Here is a 20,841-nt window from a genome sequence, read left to right as displayed (position 1 = left end):
GGAAAACATACCCCAAAAAAGACACTTCTGGGCTTGGGAAAAGAGCTGTCCAGTCCCCTTATTTAACACACCAAAGGATGAAAAATAGACAGCAAAGGACAATGAAGCACAAACTATTTTATAGTTCAGGTAAGGGTGTGCAGCCCCCTCAGTCTTCTGACTCCAGGACACAGCTGTTTCTCAGGCTGAAAAGTCACCCCACAGTTCTAGCTACAGATGAACTGCCGGATGAACTGTTCCAGCTTTTCCTGATTTTCCCGACTAGTGAATGTAGGGGACAGGTAGAGCATGGGGCCTGCAGGGCTGGGCATCTGCTGTAGCACCTAGGCCACAGGGAAGGGCTGTGAGTGCTCTCCCTGCAGGCTGTGCCTGTGCCCCAGCAAATTGCAAGGGAGACCTTGAGCCCCTTGGGCCTTGCATGCAAGTGCTGCCTCTTAAACCACTGTCTCATCCTATTCTCAAGTTTAGGAAACAAAAGGGACCAGGAAAACCATCCTACCTTCAACTACTCCACCCACCATGCCTATTCGAGATACTAGGTAAACCCCAGGGTAGGCAGTTAGGCTTCTCTGGGCAGCCCTGTTGGGTTATAGGGATGGAAGCAGGAGGATGGTGAAACTGGCTCCTCTTACCCCCAGGTCTCTGAAGGTCCAGACAGCACTGATGGCAAGATTTGGGTCTGCACACTCTGGAAGGAAGAGAGAAGTGAAGGCTATAAGACCCAGGTTTCTCTTGTGCTGAAAGAGGGAACTAGCCAAGGCTAGCTAGGGCTTGGATTAGTTGCAAAGACCCTCTTTTCTACAACCCTCCCTCCCAGAGTTGCAAGGTTACTGCCCAGCAGGGGGCAGCAGCCACCAGCAAACCCTTCCCTGCCTCTGGGGAGCCTGGGCTGGCTGCCTGGGACTCACCAAAGAACCCTTCTTCCTGGGCAGTGGCTTGCAAGAATTGCAAGAGCTGCTCAGTGTAGCCGGACTCTGTGGGAGAGAAAAGAGGTAGGCCTGGGGCCCCTGCCCTGAGAGCGCTCAGCGTCCCCCTATGGCTGGTCAGGGAAGCATGGGCCTTACCCGTATCTGGCAGCTGTCCCTGGTGGAGAAAGGTGGCAGCCTGTGCAAAGGCCTGGAGCAGTGGGCTAAGCAGGCGGCAGAGGAAGAGGAAGAAGTCAGGGCAGCGTGACTGCTGGCTGAGCTGGAGGGACACATACCAGATGAGGGTAGCTCCGACTGCCTGCCTGCCTCCCCCACCCCCAACGTGGCTTCTCCCAACTTACCCTGAAGTACCGGCCCTCAGCCTCCTCGAAGTCATCACTGTCACTATCAGTAAAGTCCCCACTCGGTTTCCACAGTAGCTTTGCACTTAAACGCTGCCGCCCTGTGTCACAGGCTGCCCGGGAGCCTGGGGTCTGGGGGCCATGGGAGCCATTGGTCCCTGACAGGTTCAGCCCTGAGCCCCCAACTTCCCTAGACCAGGTACATGGCAGACCAGGCACGTGGAGGTGAAACTAGTAAAAGCAGACCTAGGGAGCCCAAGAGGACACCCAGGGCCACGCCAGACCATAGCACTGGCTGAGCCAACTTGCAGGGTGAAAGGAAGTGAGCACTGACCCTTAAGGGCCATAGTTCTGTGGGACAAGAACTGTAGCAGGTAGGAGGCCTCCAGAGGACCTCAGAAGTCCAGTTGTCCAGTCCTGTCATGATAGGGCTGGTGGGATAAAGCCCAAAGCAGAGACTGGTGGAGGCAGCACCCAGGCCTCCCTGTCTGCCAGGCGAGGGGCACGCCCACCCCCACAGCTCGTCGGGGCAGCAGGAGCAGTCTGGGGCAGCTGTCACTCAGGGTGGGAATCGGTGGCCAGGCCCCAGACCTGAGTTTTGTCTCTAGCTGCCCTGCCTACCTCCTCAGCAACCAGGAGCCCACACTGGATGAGACGGTCCAGCACTTCCTGACAGTAGCAGTAGGAAGATTGGCAGGGCTGAGGAAAAAAGCATTCACGTGGCCTCAGAATCAGACAATGAGCAGGGGCCTGATCAGAAGCAGGGCAAGGGAGACCTAATGCCATAGGGGGATTTAGGGGCCCATGCCTGCCCAGTCCCTCCCCATCTCCACAACCGAGAGGGGAGGCCCAGGACCACGCAGAGCTGCGGGGAGAGGCCTGACCTGCAGCAGCAGCAGGTCCTGGGGCAGCAAGTGCAGCAGCAGCAGGATCTGGCGGTACAGCTCATTCTGGCTCAGCAGCTCAATGCCCTGTAGCTCCCAGGGCCCCTCAGGTGGCACTCTGCCCGCCAGCAGCCCCCGAACAGCACAGGCTAGGGAAGGAAAGGGCCAGGCACGAGGAGGGAAGCCATTCACCTCACCCCAACACATGTCCCACCCAGCCGAAGCCCTGGAGACTCACCACCCACAGCCTCACTCAGAAAGGCAGGCAGCAGCTCGGCGCTCAGGCGTGCCAGACGTGTGAGGCCTGGGCCTGGGCGAGGAACCACCAGCAAGTCCCCCTGATGGACACGCAGCAGGGCCACATGTGCCCGAAGTAGGCTCAGCGTGTGCTGCACAAGGCACTGCAGCTGCCCTGAGAAGCCCACGTCAAAGCCACGCAGTAGCGTCTCCTCAGTCAGCCAGGAGAACTCCCCCAGGAGCTGAGACAGGAAAACACCCTGGGGGGCAAGGCAGTACAGGGGCTGAGGAAGAGGGCCACACCATTTGCCCAGCCCCCTACCACCCTGTCCCATACCTTCTGGTGCTTAAAGAGCAGCAGTGCCGCCATGATGGCTGTGCTCATCACTGCCGAACTGGTCACACTGGCTGGGGCCGGGGGTGGGAGATGCTGGTCAGGGCCCAAGGGCCAGAGGCCTAGTTCCTCCACCATCCCAGCAAGTCGTCTTAGTCAAAAACATTCCTCCCATACCCCCCTGGCAGCAGGGCGCTCATCTAGCCATCTGCCCCCTGCACAGTGAACCCTCCACAGCTTAGCCAGCCTATGTACTCATCTAGTGGCTCCCTCGGATTCTCCCTGGCTGCCCTGCTTCCCAGAAGCAGGGAGGGTTCCAGTCCTCTTCACACGTCCCAAGTGGGCCATACAGGAATGGATGTCAAGTGCAGAAACCCATTTGGAATGGAGGGCCCCAAAGACTGGCTGACCCAGTAGGGAGACTACTCAGGAGTCTCCCCTAAAAGGCCCAGACCTAGCTCCCCCTCACCATTCAGGACATGACGGCTCAACCTCCTGACCAGGAGCTGGTCTTCTTCCTTAAGGGCCAGAAGGGGCCCAGTCGCTGGAGTCCACTCCTGCTCCTTCTCAGTGTCTGGGACAACATTACTAGGACAGAGACACAGAATACAGGATTAAGGGACCAAACCTCAAAACAGTTGCAGGGAAGCCCAAAGCTTTCTCAAAAGGGAGCGTGTTTCCCCATCCCCACTCCCAAGGCAGGAGGTGGTTCATGTAATTCTAGCCCTTTCCAGGTCCGTGTGCCATATCCCACAGATTACTGGCAAGGTGGGGTGGCTGGCTCTGTTGACATGACCCATGGATATCTGGAGAGGTAAGGCTGGAACTGGTGATGATGGTGGGCATGGGGGGAGAGGGTGTCAGCTCACAGGCTGGGGCTGAAGGGCTGCCGGTCTTGCACCCAAGACCCACACACTCCCATGCCCCTACCATTGGCCCAGCACGATGGGCTGCAGCAGCTGCTCCAGGGTCTGCCTGCTGCCCCAGCAGCTTCTGGCGTTGGTGGTGTATTCCTGCCCAGGACAAGACTCTTAGATAGCCTGCCCTGGCCCACCAATAAACCTACACACAGCCTCCCTGAAGTAGGCAAGGCCATCCCTGCAGGGGCTCTGAGGGCCAGGCCACCAGAAGCCCCAGGACACACCCCAGGTACTGCCAACCCTGTCCAGCAGGCTACATACCTGTAGGGAGAAGGGCTGGGCTAAGTGCACACGGACACAGACCCTGGGGCTGTGGCCCCAGCTCCATAGGCTCCGCAGGACAGCCAGAGCTCCTGTCCACAACCCCAGTGGGACCAAGCTCTGCAGGGAGGGAGGGGCTGAGTGAGCAAACTGCCTGAGGGCACTATTTTCTACTCTGCTTTATCTTGGGCCCAAACTGGTCCATGACCATGACTTCTTCAAGCTCATTTTCTTATCCATGACACAGGACAAATCCCTTTCTAACTGGGTCTTTAGAAGACGAAATGACTGTGTAAGTATAAGGGCCTTGGCAAATGCCACAGGATGATGACTGGAGCGGTAGAACTTTGCAGTCTCCCCTTAACTCTAACCCTAAGGAGAGCTGGCCAGAGGACACAATAATGTGTTTCTTCTCTAGAGATGGTGTCCACTTGGGAGTCACCAGGGGCAGAACTCACGTGGTATACATCACAGGGTGCACCTGGAACCAGGTCATAGGTGATAGCCACTGGCACTAGCATGGCATCCGGGATGACACCCATCTGGACAGCCTGGACCACCAGTCCCAGCCAAGTCTGGCCCAGGGCTGACAGCCGAGGCCCCTGGGCCCCAGGGGGTTCCTCCAGGAATATGAGCAAGGGCTGCCTGCTCACCAACAGCTGCTCCATAGCCTGGAAGGGGGTTGGGAGAGGGAGGTATCAAGGCCAGAGCAGCAACAAGCCCCTGGTCTGACCCCATTGGTACCACTGGGGGCACTTACAGCATGGACCACAGCCCTTGCAAGGACCCCCTCAGAGCTGTCCAGGGTGAGGTTGGCCTCTGGGGGCAAGAAAAGCCCCCCAAGCTTCTTTAGCAGAGCTCTGTGGGGCACAAGGCAAAGCTTGATGAGAGAAGGGGCGCAGGAGATGGAACCAGGCAGGAGGCTAGTGAGAACCTCAGCCCACCAAGGTCAACTTGGGTCCTGCCTGAACACTGTGAAGCCAGGCATGGCTCTAAGGCTCATAACTGACCCTCCAGCTGAGTCCCACAGGCTGAGATGACAGAGTCGGGAGCAGAAAAACCAGGAAGAGGGCCTCTGCGGAACTGCCACCAGCAACCCCTGTACACATCCCCACACACCCCTACCCGGGCTGGGGACTTCTCCCCTGTATATCTAGAGGCACAAGGCTTTTACCTGAGGGTGGGGGAGCAGGTGCGGGGGTCCCAAACCACACGGAGCACACCCAGGCCTTGGGAGAGCAGCACAAAGGGCATCAGGATCCCATCCAGGAGGGACTTGTGGGTAGAGAGGAGGATAAGCGGCAAGCCCTGCTTGGGGAGAGCAAGGGAAGTGCCAATCAACCCCCACCCTGAAGATGCAGGAAGCTGAAACCCAGCACCTCCAGACCCAGGGCAGCCCCAGAGGGAGGGAGGGTTCAGCTGAGCAGTTGTTTCTCTGAGCACATTTCCCAAAAGTAGAGGAGCTCTGTCAACAACTTTTAAGGTAATGCACTGACGTAATGGTTGTTAAGACCATGATGAAAAGACGTTAGAGGGAGCCCCGAGGGAGCAAGACCGTGAGACACGAAGAGAAGGTCGTCAAAGAGCAGTGGATTTTTCCCACCAGCTGATGGGGCTGGTCCCAACTTAGGACTTGGCCTAGCCTCTGCTCCTCTGTTCCCGCCATCCCCATCCCAATGGAGGGCGGGCCTTACTGCCTGGGTGGCCTTGTGGACCATCTTCATCTGACCCTTGTGGAGCTGCACGTTCAGGAAGACACAGTTCAGGAACCGCAGCAGTGCCCAGCTGAACAGCCTGGAGAGTGACACCCAGTCTGAGGTATGTCAGGGCCCCACCCAGGAGGCAGGGCCCATGGCACCTCAGGAGGCTACCCAGCACTCCTGTGAGGCAAGTGCTATTCCTGTCCCCACTTCATAGAAGCAGCAAGAGAGGCTTGAGGAGGTTACAGAAGCGGCTGAGTAGTAATAGAGAAAGCTAAGAAGTGGTGATGCAGAGACTGGAAGACAGGCCTGACACCAAAGTCCATGCCTATGAGGTGCTGTTACCCTCCTAAGACCTCACGGTGCAGCTGCCTCAAATCAGCTTCAGAGCATCTCCCTGCTGCCATTTACCTTAAAAGAAATTAGAGGATCAAGACTGTCCAGGCATAACCCAACCTGGTCTTTGGAAACTGCTGGGAAAGGTGAAATACAAAGGAAGGAGTTCGTGATACAAAATGGGGTTAACTGAAAGGGCCAAGTCTCTGAGGAGGCACTCCCAGAGGCCCAACGGGAGGACTGGTGTTGAACGAGGACAGAAGCATAGACGCAAGTAGCACAGAGATATGGGGGACAAGCAGCATGCCCTCGTCCGATGGCTTCTACTTCTCCATGAAGCATGAGATGGGACCATCAGTTAACAGCAGGTAAATCTGAGAAGGAGCAGTCTGGATCAGAGTCTCAGCAGAAGCTGTGTGTCTCTCTGAAAATCTCACAAAGCAAACACATGACTGCTTAGGTGCAGAGAAGGCAAGTAGCTGGATTCAAACAGAACCAGTGACCCCTTCCCAAGGGCGTTATCATCACGATGAGCTCTGGAATCAAAGCAAGGCCAAGAGAGAAGAAAAGACAAGAAGGGGGTTGATGGCTGGTATAAAGGTAGTCAGGTAAAGGGACTGGAAGTCTCAGCAAAGTCAAAGAATTATCACATGGAAAGCTAGTCAAAATTACCAACAACCTCTACTTCCTGTTCTAACTAAGCAGTTGACCACTGAGCACTTTCAAGACAGCTGTGCCTTCTTTGCCTCAGTGACTCATCTATAAGCTCAAGCTTTTGCAAATCTATGTTCCTGGCCCCAACCTCTTCTGAGCTCCAGACTTATGAGCAACTGCCTCTTGAGTGTCTCCACTGACACATGAGGTATCTGAAACTCTATGTCCAAAATACCCTTTGTGGGCCAAACTCACTCCTCCCCAAGCCTGCCTCCTCCATCCACACCACCGGATGCTCTGCCAAAACCTTGGCTCTTCCATGATTTCTCCCTTTTCTCCTCATTGCCCCCACCCTCAACCTGCAATCCATCGTGACCCGTTAATTTCACATTGGTCTTTCAATCCATTTTTCCAAACCTACTGTCACCACCACATGCCTCATCATGGCATCTAACCTGGACTAACAAAAACTTCCCAGAATGGTCTTCTGTTTTCTACTCTTGATCCCAATTCACCTTATTGGTATTTCCTGTTTAAAGCCTTTCCATTGGTTTTCACTGCACTTAGAATTCAAATCCAAACTTCTTTAATGGCCCTCCCTATCTTGTCCCTTCTACTCTCAGTTTTGTTTCCAACAGCTCTCTCCTTCACTCACCAGCTTCCAACCACAGCTTCATGAGCAAAAGTGCCGATTTCCTATGGCCATAGCCTGTGCTATTCCGTCTAGTAGGATTGTTCCCTCCATCCTTGCCCCCACAAGTTTGGCTCCTTTCCCTTTTGTCCCTGTCTTACAAATCTCTTGCTCCCCCCACACCTATTTTCAATCTTAACCCTTGTTCTGCCCTTCTTGCAGCTATATGTTTACTCTGCCCTGTGCATCCCCTCATTCTCCAGGAACAAGGCCTTGCATCTAAAAGGAGCTCAAACCTGTGCCTGATGAGTGCAGGAGAGAGCATGGTGCCTATAAGATGAGGGAGCCAGCCACCTCGCCTCTCTCCACAGGAAACTGATCTGGGGAGAGAAGGAAGGATGGAGAGGGAAATGGAGTCTGGGCCACAACCAGGGTGGTGGTTCCTAGGGTGACCCCTAAGCCCCTATCTCAGGACAGACAGATAACACCAGGTCAGCAGTGTTGAGAACCTGGGCTCCGATCAAAGCCTCACCCCATACCTGACTGGGCCCATCAAGGAGCCAGCCGTCCTTGAAAGAACCCACAATGTTCAGATCAAGGCCTTCCTTCAGGCTCTCTGGGAAACACACCATCCAACTTCCAGGAGGGGAATCCAGTCTTTCCCCAAATGTAGCCAATACTCGCTCTCCAGAAGGGCAGAGTCCCCAGCCCAGAAAAGAACACCCCTCAACACAGAGTTACCTGAGCAGGAAGGGATGGAATGGAGCCTGGATATGGCCCAAGATGCGCTGTACCTCTTTCTTCACAAGTCCTGGTACCTGGCCTTCCCCAGCCCCTCCTGGAGCCCTCCCTGAGATGACATTCTGCAACCTGTGGAGTGAGGGGGAGTGGTGTCAGGCTGGGGCAGGCCTAAAATCCCTCAGGTAACTTCCCTCAGCACCACAGCATCCCCAGAACACAGACTCCTGTATTTATGCTCCATCTCTAAGGAAGGGCCCCAGGCAAAGCTAACAGTCTAGAAGCCAGCCCTCTAAACCACCCCTGCCTAGAACGTTGATCATCCCCTCAAGGGTCTCAAAAGTGCCAGCCAGACTCCAATCCCTGCTTCCTCACCCAGTGCTTTCCATGATCTTCTGTGGAGCATCCTGACAGGGTGGTATGTGCTGCTCCAGTGACCATAAGAAATAGCAGAGCCTCCGAACCAGCCAGCCCCGAAACCTGGACAAACCCCCAGAGTAGGGAGGGTGGTGATCTTTCAGAGGGCCCATACCCCACTAGTGTCTACAGAGGGCATTCTACCAGGAAGGATCATACCTGAATCCCATGGCCTGGGAACACATGAACTTGGCTTATCGTGAAGCAGTACTGCCCATCTGTGCCCCATTCCCTCCCCTCTCCGAGTAGGATACAGATTTAGGGCCTGACACACAGGGGGCAATCCATAAATGCTCACAGAAGAAATTGCAGGAGAGCTCCAAGCCCGCCTCTCCCCACCTGTGGGTATGGGGCAGGGGGCAGGGGCCCTTTTCCACCAGAGGAAAAAATAATGACACCACAGAATAGGGCCCCTACAGCTCTGCACCCAAGGACCCTGCCCACCACCTTCCCGTACCTCCCAGTTCTAACTACCTGGTGTTCTCCTCCTTCACCAGGATCACATTGCAGAAGCCTAGATCCATTATGCTTCTGTGGAAGAGGGACTCCTGCAAGAGAGGGGCCAGGGACAGCATGTCCTTGGGGGCCTTTGCAAACCAACAAAGGAAAGCACCCTGCCCCCAGTATATTCTGTAGGCTTTCCCTGATGGGAGTATTGAGTATACCAGGAGACAAAATTATAGTACAGCATTTCACTTCTCAGATCCCAAGACTCACTCAGGAGAAAGGGTCCCACAGTCAAAATGAAAGTGCTGCATGTTGTACAGAATTCCCCTCTTAGAGAGTAGCATATAGTCTCTGAGAAGTTCTCTTGTCAACAGCAGAGAACGTGTAGCATGGATCTCTGCCTGTGCCCTGGGGTTCATCAGCATCAGAACATGGTATGGACTTAGGAGGTCTTCAACCATGTTCTGAGTGCTGTGTGACTTTAAGTGAGTAGTGTCCCCAGAACTGAACAGGATCCATGCAGGCCGGGCCAGACCCCAGCCCTCTGGCCAAGCCCTATCTCCTCTCTCTGTACTACCCTTCCCAGCTCTTGAAGGCCAGGCACTGACCAACAACACAACCAACACCAGTGCATCCATTCCCCTGAAAGACAAGAGCACAGGCATGGGTCAAGGAAGGCTGAACATAAAGGAAGCTGCTTCCCAGAGCCATGGCTCCCATAGTCAATTTCCCACAAGTTTCCCTGGTGGGGCTTACCCCTACCATCACTCACCCAGCTCTTGGGAGTGCAGGTTTGGCAGCAGCGACCCACAAAGGGGCGATATTTCCCCAGGAATGGGGTAACAGCCTCCAGCTTCATCCCAAATCCTGAGGACCACAGGCCAGTCTGGAAAAAGGTCACAGGAAGAAATTAGAGGACTCCAAATCCTTGGCAGAGGGAAGGAGCCTCCAGAAGTGGGGGGCACAAAAGGGGAGGTGAGAGGACAGAGGGAATTTGGGGAATGGGAGGGGTCACACTACCTCCTGGCTGTTCCTCTGCTGGGTTTGGAGTCTGGCTTCCAACATGGTAACCATGGGGGCCTATATAATCTGGGAACTAGCCACTTCTGCCTCTCTCTCTCCAAAGGTACCCGACCTGGGGAGAGGAAGAAGGACGGAGGAAGAACTGGAGTTTGGGAAATAACCAGAAGTTCCCAGAGTGAGCCCCACCACCAAGTCCTCAACCCCAGGACAGACAACACCCAAGCCAGCAGTGGTGAGAAGCTGCGCTGGAAGCTAAAGGGACTCTGGTTCAGATCAAAGCCCCACCCCATACCCAACAGATCCCACAAAGGAGCCAGATGTCCTCAAAAGGTTTTCGTGTCCAGATCAGGGGCTCCCTCAGGCTAACATGAAGGGGATCAGCTGTCTTATCATCACCAGCCACCCTGCCATCTCACAGCACAGATGGGGGCTGTAATGAACAGAGACCCCTTCTGTGCACAGGGAAAGAACAAGGCTGGATTGGCAGGAATAGGGCATCAGACTGCCAAAGAGAAACAGGACCACTGCCACAAGGCCACCACGTTCTGCTTAGTGGCTCTTCTCCCTTGCAAAAGACAGCACTTTATCCATCCAAATCATTACAGGAATGTGAGTATAGGGTATGAAGTGGGAGAATAGCTGGAGCGTCAGTATACAGAGAAATGCCACACAGACCTGTTCCCAAGAAATGCTCATCTGGTTGGGGACTAGAGAGACTTTTCCAAAGTGGATCCCCTTTTGTACAGCACTCTCCACAAAAGCTCTCAGTTGGTATCTCTTCAGGCCCTCCCTCCCACCACAATATTCCCCTGAACAAACCCCCATTTTCCAAAAAACAGCACTGAACCCCTCTTAGCCTAGAAACTGGATGCTAAAAACCCCTCTACCTTGATTTCTCACCATGTCCCTGGTGGGTAGGCTGATCCAATTACTTATGTTGCCCCACCACACAATGCAAATATCCATGGGGAACTGCCTTCTCCCTTCCCCACCATCCCACCAAATTCTGTCCGTGGCTCTAAATCCGTGATGTCTCTGAATCACCCTCTAGTTTTTCCCTCTCTTTCTTGGTTCCCCCAGCCCAAGCTTGCCAGGCAAGAAGCCTCCTCTAGGACTAAGGTTTCATTTCCCCACATCATCTGAAAGTCTCCTGGGGGCAAGGGCTGCAGTGGCTACATCTCCATATGTGCAGCAGTCAGCCCTGCACAGAGAAGGGATCCAGGAAGTGCTAGATGAGACTGTAACTTACCCTCCCAGAATTCCTCTGGGTCCTCTCCTCCTCTCCCCAATTAGCACAGTTTAGAACTCTGAAGCCAAGAGGTAGGAAGATCGAAATTCCTACAGTGCCCAAGCTCTGCTAGACTCATTCCAAAGGCACTTCCTACTTTGAAAAATGTCTCACACACCCATTCACAGACATTTGGCACAGAGTCCCCAAGCTGAGGCTGCAATTTGAGGGATTCTGCCTCCTTTGCACGGATGTCTGCTTCCCAGCCTCAACTACCGCTTTCAAAATCTAACCCCATTAGATCTGTGCTAACCATGAAGGGGTAACGCCCATTCACCAACTGAGTCAACTACTCCCAGCTTGTAAGATCCAGAGGTCAGTTCTGGGGTAGATCTTTCTAGCGCTCAAGTCCCCAAAATGGGGATCTCTGTCTGTAGCCCCTGCCTGGATGACCACTCCTCCAGGGACACTTACAGCGGAGCTGGTAAACTGGCATCCCAAAGGCCAAATGTAGTTCATACATGTATTTTCTTTGGCCATACAATATTCTAAAACTTGATGAATTAACCTTACCATTTAAAGCCAGTGGCGTGTTTTATTAGAAAAAGGGGTTTCCAGCTGTTGTTATTAAAAACAAAACAAGCGGGGAGCCTGCTTCTTCCTCTTTCTCGGTTTGCCTCTCTGCCTACTTGTGATCTCTGTTCGTCAAGTAAATAAATAAAATCTTTAAACAAAACAAAACAAAAAAACACAAAAACAAAAAACAAAACAAAACAAGGGGCGCCTGGGTGGCTCAGCCATTAAGAAGCTGCCTTCGGATCAGGTCATGATCCCAGGGGGGAGCCTGCTTTCACTCCCTGCTTGTTTGTGTTCCCTCTCTCCCTGTCTCTCTCTGTCAAATAAATAAATAAAATCTATTTAGAAATAAAAAATAAAAACAAAACCAAACCCCCAAACTTGAGACCAGGCATCTCTGGCTTGCAGCCCCACCCCCCAGGGCCTGGGCTGGCTAGAGACCCGCAGTACGTGCCTTTCCATTTGCCTCATCAACGACACCTGATGCCCACCCGTGTGCGCAGCAGAGTCTGCAGCACTTCATCAAGAGCTGACATTCAAACCCGGTCCCTGTCCGGAATGTCTGTTCCCTAAAGAGAACCTCGGCCAGAACATGGCGTGCCGGGGAGGGGTGGGGGAGGGGGCGCTCGGAACTCCGGCCTCTCACTACACTCCTAGCCAGCGTTCCCTGAGCTGGTCCCAGATAGAAGAAAAGGGGCCTGCACCGATGGCAGGGTTGAATGTCGGACATGGACGCCTGCCCTGAGTCTAGGCTGACGGGGCTCCCCTGACGGACCCCACAAAGGAACGAATTTGCTCTGCAGGCCCTGCAAGTTTGGCACTCCGTCCAATCCCTGCCAACCCCCAAAAAAGTCGTCCGAGCTGGTTCCCAAACTGGGAAGCCCCCGGACCATCCTGGACCTGGTCTGACCGGGTCGAGCGCGGGAGCAAACGCACGGCTCTCACCTCACACCCGCCACCAACTCCCGCCAAAGCAGCTGCCAGTGAGGCAGCCGGAAGGCACGAAGGCACGCGCTGGCGGACTCTGCGTTCCCGGCTAAAAGAAAGCCGCGTTTAACCAATTGGGACACGCGTCGAGCTCGAAGCCCCACCCCTTGGCGCCCCTCACCACGCAGCTCCCTGCGCTGCGTGACCACGTGACCCTTGTTGTGGGCGGCCCGCCCCGCCCCCAGCTGACTGTTGGCAGAGCACGGTCCTGTAGGTCCGCAGCCGGCTGTGTGCTGGGCCCTGTTCGCCCTCCCAGGCAGGTCGTGAGGTTTCAAGGGAACCTGTGGAAGTGTCCTTGAGACCTGGGAGTACCCGAAGTTTGAACAAGAAGTAATGGGCAACCAGGTTCCAATGAAAGAATTTCTTTCCCAGGATACACATGGCCTCCCAGCTGGAGTTCAGAGTCTGGCAAAATTCCGAGTTGGGAACATTTACAAGAGAATCATCAGGAGCTGGTTACAGATCATGGGAAAACAAGTCAGGCCTCCCCAGTGTCATTTCCCTCCTTGGTTAGAACTCTAGAGCATAGCCAGGAACGTGCGGCGATTACCGGGTTCCTGGGTTTCAGGCATCCCTGTGACCAATGCGTTTATTGGTGTGGTTAATTGATTAATACCTGAGTCCTGTCTTAGCCCTAAGCTCCGGGTGAGTGAAGACTGTACTGGTTCATTCATCTTTCGACTGTCCCCAACACATACCAGGGGAGCAGCAAGTAGCAGGCAAAACCATATAGAATAAGTGAGGAAAGGAAAAACTGCTATGTTCCTGCGCTGCTCCCCCAACCCCCTGCCCCGTGTAATCAGCTCCCTTGCTGCACAAAAGAATTCCATGGTTTCAGAACATTGTTGACACTGCCTGAGTAACACCACGTGGAAGCCGGTCTGGGCAGGAGAGAAGGTGTCACATCCCTTCCTCCTTGACTCACCGCCCTTGATGTGAGTCATCCCCATCATCCCCTCCAGGGTGCAGCCATCTCAATGCCTTCTTTGTGCCACTTTGTGTGTAGCTACCTGGACCATATTTGTTTTGTGTCTACTGACTTCAACCCGGGTTTGTGGTGTCGGGTCAGCACTTTCAAAATCCATGTTTTCCATCTTGCTTTCTTTTGTATCTAGGTGCACCGGCCACAAATAGACCCTGAGACTCTGAATCTGAAACAAAACAAAAACAAAACTACCTTTATTTAGAAGTTGTGAGCTGCCTCCAAAGAGTACAGACTTGAACTTACCTGACCACTCCCCTCCCTCGTTCTGGGAACGCTATCTGTATAGGCAGTTGAATTTCACAGTTTTCTAAGGTGGGTTCCCACCTGTCCTTCTGAGGGAGATTTATTGTTGAGATGTAGCCGCAAGCATCCCAGGATGCTTCAGACTGGAAAGTTGCACAGACTGTGACAGTGGAAACCAGACGTGTCAGCAAGCAGAGCTCTGTTCTTGGTGATGTTGCTTCTTTGGAAGAAATGTGTTTTGTTTTTGTTGTTTGCTGTAATTTAGACATTTAAAAAGAAGCATCAGCTCTCAGACCTGGATCAGAGTTGGGGTATTGAGGATTCAGTGAGCTCTTCTTCAAGAAGGTGCAGAAAACCTGGGGCTGCCATGCAGCCGGACCTGTAGGCCAGCTGCCATGGAGAATGACTTCAGCTGGCCTGACCTTGGGAGAAACAGAGAAGCTCATTTGGGCCTGGCCATACCCAACCTGGATTGGAACTCAGGAGCCTCACCCTGGGTTCAGGTCAGGTCACATCACCCAGCATGCCCTGATGCATGTAGCTGACTCTCTGGGCCCACAGAGACAAAGGCCCTCCCTGTGGTGGTTGGCTTGCTGGTGTTCCCTGAATGAGGTGGGCCTTCCTGCCGTGTATCATCTGGAAAAGATGATACTTAGAGTGGCATTCATTTGGGCAAAGGGGCTCTGGGCCCTCTCTCTTGGGCTTACCAGGGGGTTTGGAGAAAGGACCCTTTTTTCAAATTACTACCACATGACTTTTCCCTCCTCCCCTGTCTAGGAGCTCAGCACAGTCATCTTTAGAGGTAACCATTGGTTGTGCTCTGTGTTGTACTTTCCTTCCATTATTCTAGAAACTTCCATAAAGTCTTATTAAATATTACAATAAAGCACACAGTTGAGAATGGAGGAGAGGAATCTAGGTGCTCGTGGCTGGGAAGTGGGGAAATGGATGCTGGGAAGCTGCAAACAGATGCTCACCGCACAGGCCACTTGCTCTCTGGCCAAGGTTGGCAGCTCTGTGGAGGAAAACTTGAGCCAAGAAGCCGAGGTGGGGGATGGGGAATGGGCAGTGGGAATATGAAGTCCTTGTATAGTAACAGGAATCTGGGATTCTGTGAAGACCAGAAACCGTGTGAAAAGCTAAGGAGTGGATGGCCTGAAGGAGGAGGGTGTTTTGTATTACAGGGCTCTGTTCTCCAACCCATCATCTTTATCAGCAATTTGAATATTGACCCAGAAGGCACATTTGGCATTCTAGAAGATGCCATAAAACAATAAGGAATAAAGGTTATTTGCTGACAGAATTAGGATTCAAAGAGATTCTGAGAAAAGGGAAATTAGGACCAAAAAAGGCCCCATCTTAAAAGCGTCTGGTGATCTTGAGGAATGACAGTCAAGTAGAGTGAGTGGAAAGTTGGACTTATTGCTGTGTTCTCTGTCCAATGGGACTCTTTTCCTTTCCACTGATTGTAATTCAAATCCAAGCCAAAAGATGATGGGGTGGCTTACATAACTAGAAAGTACAGGTGTGCTAACTTCAGGCATGGCTAGATCCAGTGATCAAACAATGTTGTCAGTCTCTGATTCTCATGTGTCTGTACTACTTGTGTCTGATCAGTTTTATTCTTCCTTACAGCTCTCTCCAGTACCAAGATGACTGCCAACAACCCAAGACTCATACCCACCTGCCTTAGCAACCTTAGAAAGAAATGTCTGTCCCCCACCATCCATATGAAAAGCCCAGGGGAGATTCTGATTGGTTCTGGTGGATCGTCTGTCCACCCTCTGGACCAATCACTGTCTAGGGAGTATGGTGCCATATTGGCTCCACATAGACCACTGGCCCCTTTCCCTAACTTTGCAAAGTGGAGAGAACACCATGATCGACTAACACCACAGGAATGGGATGTAAAGATGTTGGTTCCCTCAGGGAGGGGGTGCTGGCTGACAAAAGCAACATGCCCATCATGGTTTCTGCTGATTTACCAATAGTAGACTGGGACTATTTGTCTGGTCCCTGCTGTGTTCCAGGCCCCAGCACTGGGGATTCCAGATAAATCTTTGTTGAGTGATGAGTGAACTTCCTTCTCTGTGGACCATAGTTCTCTTCTTCTGCTGAATGGAAATAATAATCTACCTACTTCATATGGTTAGAATGTGGCTCAGGAAGACTGTGGAGTGGATGGTTTGGGGGAAAAAAGCATGACCAATCCTCCAAACATCATTGATGGTGGTGAACCAGCCAGTGCCATCATGTGATGCTGGCCAGGGCAACCTTGGGGGAAAACCAGGAGTTATTCTATTGCTCTGTGATCCCCTTGCCCCTCGTCCCACCTCAGGGGAGCCAAATCCTTCTAAGTGCAAAGCTCAACTTCCCACCATATTAATTTCCTCCATCATATCTGGGTTTTGTCTACCTGGAGAACATAGGTTCTGTAACAGGGTGTTTCCTTCCTATTGCCCAGCTTGGCTGGAAATGGAGGGAGCGGTGGTGAGGAACATTTGAGACCTGTTCTTTCTTCCTCCTTGGAGATTTCCTCTCTAGCCCTGATTTAGCAAACTCCAACCATTGCTTGCTAATTGCTAGGTGGGAGAAAAGTATGGGTGTAGACACCCTCCAAGCAGAGTCATCTCATGCTCTTGGGAGGCCTGGCCAAATATATGGTGATGTTACTTCTCCCTAAGTTAATCTATAATGTCACTGTAATCCCAATAAAAATTCCAGCTATGAAAACTTACCCTGAAATGTGTGAGAAGGAATAAAGTTCTACAGATACCTAAGAAGATGGGTAGGCAGGAACCTCTCTCCCTTAAATATTCAGGCATACTACAGTGACATTGTTTAAGAACGAACAAACAACAACAAAAAACCAGCATGATGTTACTGAAAGAATAGACAACCCATTGGCACAACATGGAGAGGGTAGAGATGGAGCCCTAGTTCTAGGAAAGCTTAATATACAACAAAAGGTGTACCAAAGCCACCTGTTCTTACTGAGAACACTCTGCCTCACCTTATAAAGAAAAACAATATTATCCCATACAAAGTAGGTACTCAAATGGTGGGTTAAAGAGTCCATGTGAATGGCCAAATTATAACATTGATAGAAGGGGTGCCTAGGTGGTTCAGATGTTAAGTGTCTACCTTAGCTCAAGTCATGATCCCATGATCCCATGATCCCATGATCGTGGGATCAAGCCCTGCATCAGGCTCCCTGCTCAGTGGGAAGCCTGCTTCTCTCTCTCCTACTTCCCCTGCTTGTGTTCCCTCTTTCACTCTCTCTTTCTGTCAAATAAAGAAAGAAGTAAAAACCTTAAAAAAAAAAAAAGGAAAGAAAAAGAAGAAAAGAAAAATAAAAAAAAAACACATGGAGGAGAACATCTTTGAGACTCAGAGTGAGGAAAAGATTTAGTAGACAAAATTTCAAGGCACAGTCCATAATGCAAAAAAAAGGAGGAAAGACTTTACTATGTCAAAATGAAAGATACCTGTTCCTGATGACAGCTGACAAAATGAGAGAACAGGTGCAAAGCCTAAAATTGACAAAATTAATACAACCTCAGTATACAAGTATATTTCCTGCAAATTAGCATGAAAAATAAATGAACATAAGCTGTAAGCATGGACTTTTGGAAGAGGAAACCCCCCAAAAGATAAGAAACATATGAAGATGTGGCCAAAATCAATAGTAGAGAAATGAAGATTGTAATAAGATATCCAAACAGACTTCTCTCCAAAGAAGACACACAAATGGCCAATAAGCCCATGAAGAGATGCTCAACATTGCTAATCATTAGAGAAATGCAAATCAAAACCCCAGTGAGCTACCACCTTGCACCCTTTAGGATGGCTGCTAAGAAAGCAGAAAACAAGTGTTGGTGAGGATGTGGAGAAACCGGAATCTGTGTGCATCTGTTGGTGGGAGCATCACATGGTGTGGCCACTAGGAAAGCCATATGGCTGTTCCTCAAGAAGTTGAGAATAGAGCTGACATCTGACCCAGCAATTCTAATCCTGGGTACATACCCCTAAGAATTGAAGGATGTCAAAGACATGTATGCACGCCCATGTTCATATAGCAGCATTATTCACAACAGCCACAAAATGGAAGCAACCCAAGTGTCCATGACATGCACACAATGCAATAGTCTTCAGCCTTAAAAAGCAAGGGGACTCTGACACATGCTACCATGTCGATGCAACTTGATGTTGCTGTGCAAAGTGAAATAAGCCAGCCAGAAAAAGACAAATAGGATTCCACTTATATAAGATACCTAGAGTATTCAAATCCATAGAGACGGAAAGTAGAATGGTGGTTTCCAGGGGCTGGGGCAAGAAGGAAATGCTAAGTCAGTGTTTAATGGGTACAGAGTCTCTGTGAAAGGTGAAAAGCTCTCTGGAGATGGATGGTGTGATGGCAGCCCAATAGTGCGAATGTACTTAACACTACTGAACCGTACACCTTAAAAGTGTTAAGATGGGAAGATTTATGTTGTGGATCCTTTAGCCCAATTTAAAAACCAGCAGCAAAATTAAAATATCACACTATACCTATGTGGTAGGCAGAATTCTAAGCTGAGCTCCTGAGCCCAAGCCCTATTTAATTCTCTCCCCTTGCATAAGGGCAGGACTGTCTAAACTTGCCTCTAACCAATGAAATGTAACAAAGGGGATGGGATGTCGGCTCAGGATGAGATTAAGCAGTATAGAAAAGTTGAAGAGAATTTGTTGATGTAATGAAAGCCCCTAGCACTGATTTTAATTTAAAAGGGAGATTATCCTAGGTGAGCCGAACCTAATCTGGTGAGTTGTTCTTTTAAAAGGATGTAGGGTCCGAGACTCTCCTGCTGACCTCAAAGAAGCAAGTCAACTTGAGTTCTGCAGCCATGAGGAGAGAAATTCTATCAACAGCCCAAAAGAGCTTAGAGGTAGATCCTTGTCTACTGGAGCCTCTGATGATCATGGTCAATGCCTCGCTTGCAGGCTGAACAGAAGATCCAGCTAAGCTAGACCCAAACTCCTGACCCACAGAGAATGGGAGGGTTAAAAAAAAAAAAAAAATGCATGTTATTTTAAGCCACTGAGTCTGTCAGTCTACTTGTTACCCAGCAGCAGAGAACTAATGCAATCTATTAGGCCAAACTTCGCCAGATAAAGACCAGTGTCAGTGTTGCGTGGAAACACAGGGATGTGGTGCTGTGGGAAGGTAGACCAGAACAGCCATAACAGAGCTACTGCTTCCTGGGAGAGTGGAAAGAAAAAAATGGGAAAGACAGCCACCGTCAATTGTGCAGCAGCAAGGAGAGATTAAATGCACACACAGCAATACGGATGGGCCTTAATGCTGAGTTTAAAATGTAAGAAACAACATGGGAACGACTGCAAAAATAAAAACCCTAAAGACAATATGCACTTTACAAGAACACCGACAAGGGGGTGGAAGAAGGAGTCCCATTAGTGTGTTGCCTCTGTGGAGGAAGGGATGGAAGTGGGGGAGAGATGAAAGGGAATAAAGAAAACGAGAGAGGGGTTTTATGTTGACCAAAGCTTACAATGCACCAAGGAATTTAACTCCACTTGAGAGTATAATGAACGGTACTCAGTACCCAAGGTCCAGCAGGGGCTGAGACGGATCAAGGTCTGCTCCCGCCAAAGGGGCTGGCTCCGCGGGGCCAGGAGAGAAAGGAGCAGGCAGTGTGGGTAAGTGCTGTTAGCGTGTGGAGAACAGTGAAGGAGAGATTAATTCTGCCTGCGAGGGAGTCATGCCTTTATATGAGTAATGACTTTGAATGGGAATGACAGAGAGCCCAGCTACAATGGTACATTTTTTAAAAGATTTTATTTATTTATTTGACAGAGATCACAAGTAGGCAGAGAGGCAGGCAGAGAGAGAGGGGGGCAAACAGACCCCCTGCTAAGCAGAGAGCCCGATGCAGGGCTCGATCCCAGGACCCTGAGGTCATGACCTAAGACAAAGGCAGAGGCTTAACCCACTGAGCCATTCAAGCACCCTAGGTTTTGTTTTTTGTTTTGTTTTGTTTTGTTTTTTAATAAAGGGAATTTATTAACTCAAATCACTGAAAAGTCTACAAGAAGGTTTCAGGTAGAGACGGATTCAGGTACTCAGAGAATGTCATCAGGATCAGGGTGTCGGTGGGTGCTCTTCTGATCTGCTTTCCTCTGGGTTGCTTTCCTTCCTCCTCTGATCCCCCTTGGATGACAAAGACGGTCCCCAGCAATGTCAGCTGTACGCTCTCCAGCTAACAAAACCAGAAGTGGGTGTCCCTTGCCCAGAGTTTCCTACAAAAGGCCTAGGACTAACACACTTTTTTTTTTTTTAAAGCCAGGAAAGAGTCACATGCCCATGCCTGAAGCAATCTCTGTAACTCTGATGGCCACACCAGGGTGGCAGAATCGTCTGGGACAGTGGAAAGCCTGAGACAGGGAATGGTCAAAGCTTAGCAACAGGAAGATGGAAGAGCAGGACCTGAGGTTCTTTGCTGACTGGCTCAGGCAGGGCCGTCCCGGGGAGGCAGGTACCACTGAGGCCTCTGAGCAGAATTATTAGATCTGCAATTTGCAGACCACTTGGCAGCTAGTGGTGGGTGGCCTGGGGGAAGGCTGGTGATATTCAGTTCCTCTAGTATTTCCTCTGAGAAAGAAAATGCCTCAAGAAGTGCCCTCCCCGGGCGCCTGGGTGGCTCAGTGGGTTAAGCCGCTGCCTTCGGCTCAGGTCATGATTTCAGGGTCCTGGGATCGAGTCCCGCATCGGGCTCTCTGCTCAGCAGGGAGCCTGCTTCCTTCTCTCTCTCTCTCTCTCTCTGCCTGCCTCTCAGTGTACTTGTAATTTCTCTCTGTCAAATAAATAAATAAAATCTTAAAAAAAAAAAAGAAGTGCCCTCCCTGACTTTGGCTCAGGTCATGATCTCAGGGTCCTGGGATCGAGCCCCGTATCAGGCTTTCTGCTCAGCAG

General features: G+C 51.2%; 1 protein-coding gene across 3 annotated transcripts; it reads right to left on the bottom strand.

Annotated features, from left to right (window-relative positions):
* Positions 1-115: 115 nt before the first annotated feature.
* On the bottom strand, positions 116-12,688 carry GPAT2 (glycerol-3-phosphate acyltransferase 2, mitochondrial). Of its 3 annotated transcripts, XM_059407644.1 has the most exons (22): positions 12,599-12,688; positions 9,847-9,961; positions 9,599-9,712; positions 8,854-8,927; positions 8,338-8,442; positions 7,966-8,094; positions 5,598-5,697; positions 5,078-5,214; positions 4,664-4,763; positions 4,362-4,574; positions 3,904-4,023; positions 3,653-3,735; positions 3,192-3,310; positions 2,726-2,796; positions 2,390-2,648; positions 2,152-2,300; positions 1,889-1,966; positions 1,268-1,399; positions 1,065-1,185; positions 909-974; positions 633-688; positions 116-323 (listed from the first exon to the last, which is right to left on the bottom strand). In XM_059407644.1, exons 2-22 carry the CDS (start codon positions 9,898-9,900, stop codon positions 207-209), a joined length of 2,397 nt encoding a protein of 798 aa, XP_059263627.1. In that variant the 5' UTR covers positions 9,901-9,961; positions 12,599-12,688; the 3' UTR covers positions 116-206. The 3 variants fall into 3 exon arrangements, with proteins under 3 accessions (XP_059263627.1, XP_059263629.1, XP_059263628.1); XM_059407646.1 differs by lacking the exon at positions 9,847-9,961 and having other exon boundaries at positions 12,599-12,682; XM_059407645.1 differs by lacking the exon at positions 12,599-12,688 and having other exon boundaries at positions 5,078-5,211; positions 9,847-10,224.
* Between the last annotated feature and the right edge of the window lie 8,153 nt (positions 12,689-20,841).

The sequence above is a fragment of the Mustela nigripes genome, chromosome 7, assembly GCF_022355385.1.
Source record: "Mustela nigripes isolate SB6536 chromosome 7, MUSNIG.SB6536, whole genome shotgun sequence".
Lineage (NCBI taxonomy): Eukaryota > Metazoa > Chordata > Mammalia > Carnivora > Mustelidae > Mustela > Mustela nigripes.
This window is presented reverse-complemented; position numbering and strand designations above follow the sequence as displayed.